Source organism: Vigna angularis, chromosome 9 (assembly GCF_016808095.1).
Source record: "Vigna angularis cultivar LongXiaoDou No.4 chromosome 9, ASM1680809v1, whole genome shotgun sequence".
NCBI classification, from domain to species: domain Eukaryota; kingdom Viridiplantae; phylum Streptophyta; class Magnoliopsida; order Fabales; family Fabaceae; genus Vigna; species Vigna angularis.
The window spans coordinates 24,847,759-24,858,868 of NC_068978.1; the positions used below are offsets into that span (position 1 = coordinate 24,847,759).

Consider the following 11,110-nt stretch of genomic DNA (forward strand, 5'->3'; position numbering starts at 1 on the left):
ATACTAGTGTGCAAAAGAGTCTCACATAAAAACACCAAATAGGGTTTTCAATCAGCCAAACTAACTAAGCATAATGCTTATAAATGACAATCAAGAAGATGAAAAATTTCCAAAATAGAGTTGTTGATGTCAGGCTATTTTCTCCCAAACTAAACAACTGGTTGACAATCCGAACGTTCAGAATAAAGAACCACACGTCGAGAACCCACTGTCCAAAACTCAGCTTGATCCAATGGTGAACGACTTCACAACAACGAAAACACCAATGCAAGTTTTGTGTTATGCAGGAATGACTTCTTCTCTTCCTCTCTCTCACTTGGCTTTCCCCTCTTTAGATGACTCTAATGTGCCCTACTAATCTGACTCATCTCCACTAAAACAAAGTGAGACCTAATCGTCCACATTATTTGGTCTATTCTCCACATAGGAAGGAAACTCAATAACCTAACACTTACAACATATATTTACATGAAAACCTCCAAGCATCATAACTTTGTTTTCTCTTAACATCAAACCCTCTGTTAGAATAACCCAACAAAACATACATAATACATTCATAGGAAAAATCCATCACAAATATTATATAAACCATATGCCCATGCATACACAAACTCTTACCTAACAACAACCACAAATAATCATAATCATAATTATACACACATTCATCAAAACTAGAATTAACCAATCAAGATAATCAATAATTCATACAACAACAAACAAATAGAGGTAAGTTTTCTCATACCTTGGCCAATCATAAGGCTTTATCTACAATCCTAAAACACAATCAATCTTCCTTTACATTAAGAGTTTCCCGTCACTCTCTCTCTTCTTTTGCCAAAATGTCAATCTTCTTTCTTCTTCTGTTTTCTCTCATTGATTTAGAGTTTTTATGGTTTCTAAACACAAATTCACCTCTTTCTCTATATCTTAATATTTATGAATCCACCTAACTCTATCTCTAATATTTTATTCTAATTTATTATAATGAGTCAATCAATAATATATATTATTATTATCTAGCCCTAATATCTAATTATATAATAATAACTCATTATATCATTTAAATATCTACAATACCTAATAATAATAATAATAATAATATCTCTTTTAAATATCTAAATCCACCAAAATTATATCTCCTATTTTCTTTCAACTACTTTATTTTTAAAACTGTTATTTTACCGGATCTTACACACCATGTCTGTGCCGCAATATGAGATTTTAATTTTGCACGACACAATTAGATATATCATATTCTTTGTAGTAGCATATGATGTTGGAAGGAGGGAGAGGACCTATCACATTATACCATCTACTTTCTCATTTTTCACACTAGTAAAAAAATAGATTTTACCTCGTAGATTTGACATCGGTTCCATTGCAACCGAGGCATAAAATGGCGCAGTCACATTTTTGCAATTATCGCGAACATATATGTCTCGGTTCATAGATAACCGATGCCTGAAGGGTCTATGACCTCAGTTGTTTAGAGAACCAAGGACATAGAGGCATAAAATAACTAAAATATTATTTTTTTAATTTTTTTAATTTTTTTAAGAGGCTTTAAGCAGCAGTTCTTAAATGAACTGAGGCCATAGAGCCTTATCGTCTCGGTTAATATTATAACGAGGTAATAACATGTTTTTAGGGTTAAATTTCGCAAACAGAGCCTCTTGCACTTGAAACATTAGTAATCTCCTTGCGTCGCTGCTCTCTCTCTCTCCACGCCTTCCAGACCATAATCTTTCATTTCTTTAATTTTTTTTTCTTTCATTTTTCGTTGATTAATTGTTTCACTACCATTATCTTTCCTTTTTACATATTAATTTTGTGCACATGTTCTCTTTGGATGTTTATTTTGTTTTGTTTCAGCATAAAAGTCGCCTTCAACCTTCAAGGTTAATTTCATTTTAAGTTTTTGATGTTTTCGTTTTGCAAAGTTTGGAAAAATACAAATTTTATTTCGTAAAAATAGAAAACAGCGTTTTCTAGGAGATCTGGAAGGATTAGCTACCACGGTATTAGAAAACGATTAATCAGAGTGAAAGTTAGTCTTTTTAAGTTTTGAAATGCATATATTTTTTAAACTTCAGATTACAGGTCTGCTTTTGGGTGTGTGTTCTTGTATATAAGTTATGGAATGTTCAGAAACAAACAATTTTTTTTTACAAAAAACATACCTTAGACAGCGGTTTTGGTAAGAACTAAGGAAAAAAAGAGTCTATTGCCTCAGTTCTCGACCCAACCGAGGTGATAAACCCTTAAACTAGTTATTTTTAAGGGTTTACGGTCTCGGTTCATACCAGAACCGAGGCAATAGACCTTTTTTTTTTTGCTTTACTACTTCGGGTTTTTGAACCAAGGTCAAAAGTCTAAACTTTTTTACCTTGCTTGAATATACCTCGATTCTAAAATCGCGGTCATAAACCCAAAACACCCGAAGCAATATCCCTTCATTGCACTAGTGTCAAGTACTTTCAAATGAACACCCTCAATACAATCTTATGCTTTAGCCCCACTATTAATTTTGTGTGCCATTTTGTGACCTTTTCATATTTTTATACACTTTTCCTATTTCACATTTTGCTTTATTCCCCAAAATCATCCTCTTCAAATCTCTTCACTACTAATTTTGAGTTTGTCTTTGTGGTGCCAACAGATCACTTTTTTATATGAAATCTAATTTTGATATTCCATTACAAAAAATACTAAACTTATCGATAGATATTTTTCGATAAATCAAGTTTTTGTCAATAACATAATGTTATTGCTACATTTTTTCTTTTCAGAGTTGCCCTCTATGACTTATTTTAATTTTAATTTGGAAGAGATGGATGGATTTGCATTGCGGTGAGTTTAGAATTATAGAATTATTTAGTGGTGCTCGATTTCCCCAACTCCTAAGTAGGTTTATAGATTTGAGGGTTCTCTTGAATGATGTTAAGATGCTTAAACTTTTTAATTGTTATGCTGCATGAAGTTTAATTCCTTGACTGAAATTCATAATGCTCCTGATTTGGTTCGGTTCCCTTAATGGAACTTGCTTCAGCATTACGTTCTCGCCTCCCATTGATTGCCACTGCTAGAGCAAAAGTTGTTGGGGCTGGAGCCATTTTGCAACCACACATTCACTAGAATTTGTTGTGTACTCCACTTGTTTGTAATAAAGAGAATGTTAGCAAGCTACATGGTACCTTGGCAATTTTCTTTTTCAAGTTATTGTATTTTATATGCATACCAGAGAATATATTTGACAGTTAAAATCGTTTAGACTTAGCACTTTTCAGTGGGGATAATGTATTGCATATTTTACTGAAATATATAAATGAGTTTTATGTGAACATTTTTAAACCGATATAGTAATTTCTTTGATTATAAAAAATTTATTGGAAAAATGAAAATAAATTGTTTTTAAAAATACAAATTATTTTAAAATATAATTTATTAATTTGCAGTAATACTCATAAAAACCAAATATTGCATATAAGATAATTTAATAACTTATCAAACTATTCCAACAAATCCACCATATTTTTCTCATCTCTCACTTCATTCGATCATTTAAAATACAGATCATCACAAATTCTCATAAATCATCTAAACCAAATGGATACAATCATCATTAATCATCTTAACGAATCTCCATAAATCCACACAAATATTAAATAATGATTACCAAACCAAGCATTATTAGGCCGATTCAAACCTTTTTACTCAAAGCATAGTTAACTTTAACTTGTTTTTACTCTGCTCAAGTAGTTCCTTTCCTTTGTTGGATAGCATTTCTGCCTGAAGAATCAAAAGAGCACCTTTATGTGCCATTTTCCCCGCCATCTCAATCTCATGATTTGGTTTTCTCAGAAGTCGGAGAAGATATGCAGCATCAGCTATTTCATTTGCCTCCGTAATTGACAAACTTTGGAATTTCTGTGAAAGAAATTTCAACCGTTTCTCTATATTTTTCACATCAGCTCCTATCTCATTGTATATCTCACCAACTTTTGGTGTCTTCCACAGTTCCTCCGCGGCACTAAGGCTCAATGATTTCGTCTCAATCTCATTTTCTTCCAATGTTTGCTCATCTACATCCAATGAGGTAAGAAGATTCAACATTTTAGCTACACATGTACTGAATGCCGAAGATTCGAGATCAACATTTTAAATGGTGAAAAGTAGAAGTACATAGAGTTTAGAATTGAGAAAGACTTTTAATAGGCTTTCAAATACCAATTCCAATTGTACTTATGTGGTCAATTTAAATTCTCGGCACACTCTCACATAAAGAATTATATCTTAAAGTTTACCCATATATGTAATTCGATTATGGTACAATAAGAAATTCTCATAGATTTAGATAGAGTTGTCAAAACGGGTAACCCAACCCGACCCACTACGGGTTGGCCACTTAGTGAGTCAATCCAATCCGGCTCATTTATTAGTAAGCAAAAAAATTTGAACCCGACTCGATGCATCACGAGTTGGTGGGTTAAACGGGTTGGCTCATTGGCTCACTTAACTTTTATCACCCTCTTATAACATGTTACTTTGATCGATCAAATTGCAACAGTCAAATTGAAATAATAATAATTTGACCAATTAATATAAAAGAAAATGAAACAAAAGAACTCTATTATTATATATTCTAAGCTATCAAATATAAAATTTTGTCAATTTAGTTTAATGAGACATACACAACCGTTTGACCAAGAAACTACATATAGCCGTTAACAAAAATATATAGCAAATGAAACTTTTGGATAGACAACCGCACAAAGCAACACGAAAAGTTATAGTCATAGGATTTGAATAATTAATTTGATTTCAATAAACAAAAATAGGTGGGTTGGTGAGCCCCACCAACCCGGCTCACCACGGGTTCAATCCGGGTAAGCCGGGTTCTTAGCGAGTCGAGTCAAAACTGGCTCACATCAAAATTTTCACATTTTTTTCAACCCAACTCGACTCAAACCCATGGTGAGGCAGATTGACTCACGAGTTTCAACTCATTTTTATGACACTAGATTTTGATATCTAAATTAGCAAGACTAAATGTAACTAACTCGTTTATTTATAACCAAGAACCCACATAATTAAAATTATTAGTAAAGACATTAAGATATGTATATAACAAAGGACTGTTATATTTGGCTTTTATCTCTCTAAAGTTATATTTATCATGATAGGATAAACTCTCCCAATCTTATTCTATTTTTCCGTGTGTAGTACTTCCGAAAAAAAAATATAAACATAATTAAAATATACAAAATATTTTCTTTTATTCAATTGTATTTTAAAGAAAATGAAAATATATAAAAACTTCTATAATTTTGCTAATGTTAATTTATATGATAATGTACATAAAAAAAAATTGTTTACCATATTATCTTTTATATATATATAAGATACATGCTTTGAAGTTATAATAACTATTTAAATAATTTTTAAGATATTAATTATAATTTTAAAATCTTATATAATCCTTTTATAATATAAAAACGTTATAAAAATAAAATAAATTTATTAATAACTTTGTTAAAATTATATTTTTTTATAGTGTTCATATTTTGTAAAAACATTTAAAAATAAAGGTCAATTTTTTTTAAATTCTTTCGAGTGTGAGTTAGGGATCACAATCAACACTCTTCACACTTTTCCTCTAAAGCTCGTAACTCTGTATCCTAGCCATGCATGGGTGTACTTGCCAAAGGTACTTCACGCTCAAGTCTGTACTACGACCGTTCAATTAGCATATATTTATAAGTTTCGAGATGAACTTATGATTAATATAGTTGTAATGATGGTCTTATACTTGATAAACATACTTTACATGTAAACTTGATTACGAATGACACTGAATGGATTGATGGGAGTCCTAATGTGTTTGTCCTAGGTCAATCGATCAATAGCTCACCAAGTGACAATACAGTACAAAAATTATACACAATTTTAGTAAAAACAAATGTTTTTTAAAAGTATTTTATATTATATTAGTGAAAACACATGTATCATGTTGTATGTTCACTCTTTTATAATAATAAAAATAATCAAATTATAATTATAAAATTTAATATAAATCATTTTTACAATTTGATTATATAGTTTTATTTATTTTGTAGATAATTTTTGTTTATTTTTTTAAAAAAAAAATATAAACTTAACAAAAATCACTTCATAAAATTGGAGAAAATGTAGACACCAGATGAAGGAACCCTCCTTATACTACTATAGAATTTACTATATTTGATTAGAATTTATTATGTTCATAGTCTAATATATCAAATTTTCCTATCAGATTATATCATGTTTATCAAACAATCCTTAATATTATCACTCAAACACATGGTGATTGGTATATCAATAACTTTGTCTTACATAAATGATTTTTTCTAAACAAAAGAAAAAAGTTACCATAATAGTTATCACTATTAAAAGACAACTATGAAAATGTTTTAGTAGAATAAAGACAAGATAATGTAAAAATTGTTTCCAAGGAAACTATAGTTATAAGAATTCATATCGTCTTTATTACTTCTGGAACCGGAACTGAATTCGCCTTTTCGTTAAGTTACTAAAATGAAAATAATTGTTGACATAACCATTTTTATAAAATAAACGGTTGGGAAAAGGAAAAGAAAAAAATTGTACTGTACACAAAAAATATTTACAGATATTGTATGCATTTTTATATACTAATATAGATAATAATAGTAGAATTTGAATCATAAACCTTCCTTACCCTTAAAATTAAAAAGCAACTTTTATAAGAGTTATAGCCATTTATATAAGAGTTATATATATCATTACTGAAATCAATTTTACAGGGTATGGTGGGTACGTTGAGGTGAATCTATTTCAATGTTTATTCAAACTCAAATACATATCCAGGATCAAAGTGCTAGAAAATGAAAGTATGAGTTTGAATATATATATAGAAATAAAAAAAAAATAAATAATATAGTTTGGAATGGTAGGCGTTATTAATTTGTTATTTAAATTTGACTTAAATTCTATTGTTGCTGAGTTTTTTGGATGCACTGAAAAACAAAACTTAAGGGAAATTTAAAGCACGTTAGCACTCACCTGGTAGCAGTAGCTTGGCCTTTGCTAGGTTGAAACTTCCACTTATATTTTGCAAAGGACTGTCCAATGGCTTTTCTGTACTTTCTTGTGAAGGCCTGCTCCTATAAGAATATTCTGCTTTGTCACTGCCATATTTACTAGAAGATGAAGTTGTAGCTTTTGTTGATTTGCTCCCTTTTCTTGTCGAGCGTGTACTGCTTTTGCGCCTATTAGAACCTTGTGCTTTGTCACTGCCATATTTACTAGAACATGGAGCTTTAGCTTTTGGTGATTTGCTTCCTTTTCTTTCCGAGCGTGTACTACTTTTGCTCCGCGATCTACTGTTAGGAAGAAAAATCAGAAGGAGAATATCAGATAGGAGGTTACGAGACTTGGTCTAGGAGGAAAAATCTGTGGGACTTGGCCCTGGAAATGAATCAGTGACTGTTGCAGTCATCTCTGTTTTGAGGATCTTTTAGAATTGATAATGGAAGGTTGGAATGTTTCCAATAGTAGCAATTAAATTCTATTCAGTCATTTACTGTTTGACTTTTCTTCATTAGAAATATACCACCAGTACAGTTTCACTTCAGAGTGTTTGTTAAAATTTATTTACTGCATAACATGTACTTGAACGGTTGAGATGAATATTCAACACTTTTAAAATAAAATCAAAATCTTAGAGATTGCTCCAAATATATGGAGAAACTAGAGTGAACTTAGCTAACGTGTTGAGTATGTGTTGAATAATACTAAGTAGCTAAATATAACATGAAAATTCAATATACCTTGTCCCGGATGATCTGGTTGTTGACTTTATCCGGCTGTCGATGACGGCACGATAAGACCTAATTCTTCTCCACAGTAAACAGAGATAGAGGTTATGTTAGGTCAATTGCTTTGGTAAACTAAAATGTGATGTGAAGTTGCGCAAGTACCATGCTGCATCATGCATGGATTAGGTTAACAACTTCTTTTAGATTGTCTTAATTGTTCACAAAGGAATACAGTAATTAAAAATAGGTGTGTTATTATATATATATATATATATATATATATATATATATATATATATATATATATATATATATATATATATATATATATATATATGTATGTATGTATATAATACTCACATTTGTAAATAATCGATAAATTTGTAAAGCAACAAACTTATAAAAAGAATGAAGTTTTAACAGCTGAATCAATTAATTTTGTGTAATAACATAATCGGAATAATATCTAAGTTTACCAATAACTTTTTAATAAGTAATAAAGTAATTATTAACGTTATATCAGTTCTACTCATCAAATTCAATTTCATTTCCATGCCATATGTAAATTTGTCCGAAAAGTTATACTTTGGAATTTTTGTCGAAAAACAAGTCAAGTATTTTCGTGTAGCTCTTCACTAGTTAAATTTATGATGTTTTTTTTAAAAAAAAACAAACAAAATTTAGATTACGACGATCCAAGTCAAGACTGAACATAAGTCGAGAGATTGAGACGTTGACGAGAGAAGATAGAAATGAGGAAATTGAAACAATACCCTTCTCGGCTGTGACTTCTTCGACTTCTATTTTGTGATGAACTGCGCCTACTCTGCAATGGCCGTTCAGTGCTTCTTCTGCGTCGCAATGAATTGTGTCTCTCTCGTGAGCTGCTATATGTACCACGAGATCGCCCACGTTCCCGTGAGACGCGCCTTTGTTTTCAACAATTGTAAAATGAAATCAAAGTCTATATAAACTACCTCAAAATATTGCTTATACCTTAATTTTCATGAATCTCCGCGAGATTAAAAGGAATATTAAAATATGAGAAAGGAACAGAAAGATGCACACATGATGCAGTCAAACACGTACAGAAGTATACCTGGAACTGCCGTTAGACATGTTTGTTGTTTGATGGTATTGGTTTAACAACTTGAAAAGAGATTATCAGCTTCTCCCACTAAGTTGTTCTGGTACAAGTGGCAATGGCAAATATATAGGCTTCATAAGGTACTCTATGAAAGTGTGAATGAATACTCAGAATATAGCTGAAAAATGCACACAATCCCTTTCCGGGTACGTTCATGTGAACCATTGTCGTTCCGAGCAATTTCCATTGTAATTGTATTATAGAAAGAAACCAAAGGAGCGGTTTCGTTTTCTGACTTTTCATATATTATATATAGTGGTTAGCAGGTCAAATTTGTTCAGCTATAATTGTTCATTTTCTGTAGAAATAAGTGGCAAATGAAACAAACATGGGAGAGATTTCGACACCGTTACTCTTCTTTCAGGTACATTTTAACTGGTCAGTGTACCTCCGATTTGTTGGGTTTGGAATAAACTGAAATGAATTGGCCGTGGAGTCTTATTTTGAATAAACTTTAACGGAACCCACATGTTTTTTTCAATGGACAGCACACAACTTTGCATCATTGAAAACGAATTAAACTAGAAAAGATTCTGTCTGCAAGTGAAATAATGCACAGAAGGCAACCACTCCACCATCAATGTTTGGATTTTGTGCCTTGCTTCAATAATAAATTGAGCCACGGTTGTGAAGAAAAAGAGAGTGAGTAGACGAGCACCTGAAGGAGCAATTGTTGGCACACGGCGAAGAAGAAAGAGTCCAGGGTGAAAAAAAAAATATAGAGAGAGGGGCTGCGTTTGCTTCTAATTGTGTGATATTGTAAGAGTGTGTTCTGAGTGAAAATATTTTACACTATTTGTGAGTTTGATTGTTGTGTGAGTACATTTCAAGAAAAATGATTATTTTCAATAATAAAAATATTTTCTATACCAACATCACTAATTAATGAATCAACTGCTGAAGCCTTATAGGTAGTTAATGAATTAACTATTATAATCTCATAGTTAGTTAATGTATTAGTAGTTAATAAATTAACTATTATATTCTTGTAGGTAGTTAAAGTTGTCGTTTTTAGTCATTTTGGTCTATTTTGAGTACAACAGTAAGAAATACGTGAGTTCATAACTTATATTGTTGATTGCATGAATGAAACAATAACAAGAGGTGAGTCAAGCTTTTTTGCAAAAAGAGGTTTGATGTCTACAAAATAGTATCAAGAGTTAGTTAGTTTGAGTGTTTATAGCTAATGTTAGTGAGGTCTACAATAGAATTAATTAATTAGGATTTGTGATTACCCAATTGGTTTGATTACCTTCTGTGTTAGAACTGAATAGAATGAGAGTTTGTACTATCTTGGTTTAGAACTGAATAGAATGAGAGTTTGTACTATCTTGGTTTTTTCTTTTCGTTGAATCCAATGCAACAGGTGGTGGATCTGTGTTGGTGATCAAAATCATGAAATAAATTCTAGCCAAAAGAAGACTGGACATCGGTACAAATCCTACGATTGTTTAGGAATGAGATATTAGTCTCTTAAATCCCTTTATTATTCTTTATAGATAACAATGGATCGAAGTTGGATAAATTTTATATGCACAACAAATGAATATGAGAGTGTAGAACAATTTCTTGAATTTGCAATGAATGTTCCAAACAATAAGATAAAAGGACTAGTACACTTAAGGGAAATAACACTGGTTATTTTGGCTCATAGGCAACGGTTCCTAAACAGAAACATATACAGGCAAGGCAAAAAGTCTACCCCTTTTTGCCTCGGTTGTGAACGGAGGTAGTATTGTGGACTCTACTCCCTCCACTAGTGCAGTCAAGGGAAATGACAGCGGTTATTTTCGCTTATAGGCACTGATTCTGCAACCGAGGCATATACAGGCGAGGTAAAAAGGGATAAGCTTTTTGCCTCGGTTTTAAACCGAGTCAAAAAGAGGTAGGTTTTCGCCTCGATTCCTTCTGAACCGAGGCAATATCTTAGACTCTACTGCCTCGGTTGGGACCTTAACCGAGGTAGTAGAGTATTTTTTATTTTATTTTTTTAACGTTCGGTTTCGCCAGCTTTTCCACCTCTCGCGAGACCGATCGGTTGTGACTTGCGTCCACGGTCTAGGTTGCTTTTTCGCTTGCACTGTCAAGAAGCTTGATAACAAGTGCCCACCAATCTTCAACACTTCAT

At 31.7% G+C, this 11,110-nt stretch overlaps 1 protein-coding gene across 2 annotated transcripts; it reads right to left on the reverse strand.

Moving 5' to 3' along the window:
* Window positions 1-3,518: 3,518 nt before the first annotated feature.
* On the reverse strand, window positions 3,519-9,708 carry LOC108347265 (uncharacterized). 2 transcript variants are annotated; one of them, XM_052868622.1, is made up of 5 exons: window positions 8,935-9,708; window positions 8,609-8,764; window positions 7,848-7,913; window positions 7,081-7,397; window positions 3,519-4,082 (listed from the first exon to the last, which is right to left on the reverse strand). In XM_052868622.1, the coding sequence occupies exons 1-5, from the start codon at window positions 8,952-8,954 to the stop codon at window positions 3,715-3,717; spliced, it is 927 nt and encodes a 308-aa protein (XP_052724582.1). In that variant the 5' UTR covers window positions 8,955-9,708; the 3' UTR covers window positions 3,519-3,714. The 2 variants fall into 2 exon arrangements, with proteins under 2 accessions (XP_052724582.1, XP_017441921.1); XM_017586432.2 differs by having other exon boundaries at window positions 7,081-7,400; window positions 8,935-9,703.
* Window positions 9,709-11,110: the final 1,402 nt, after the last annotated feature.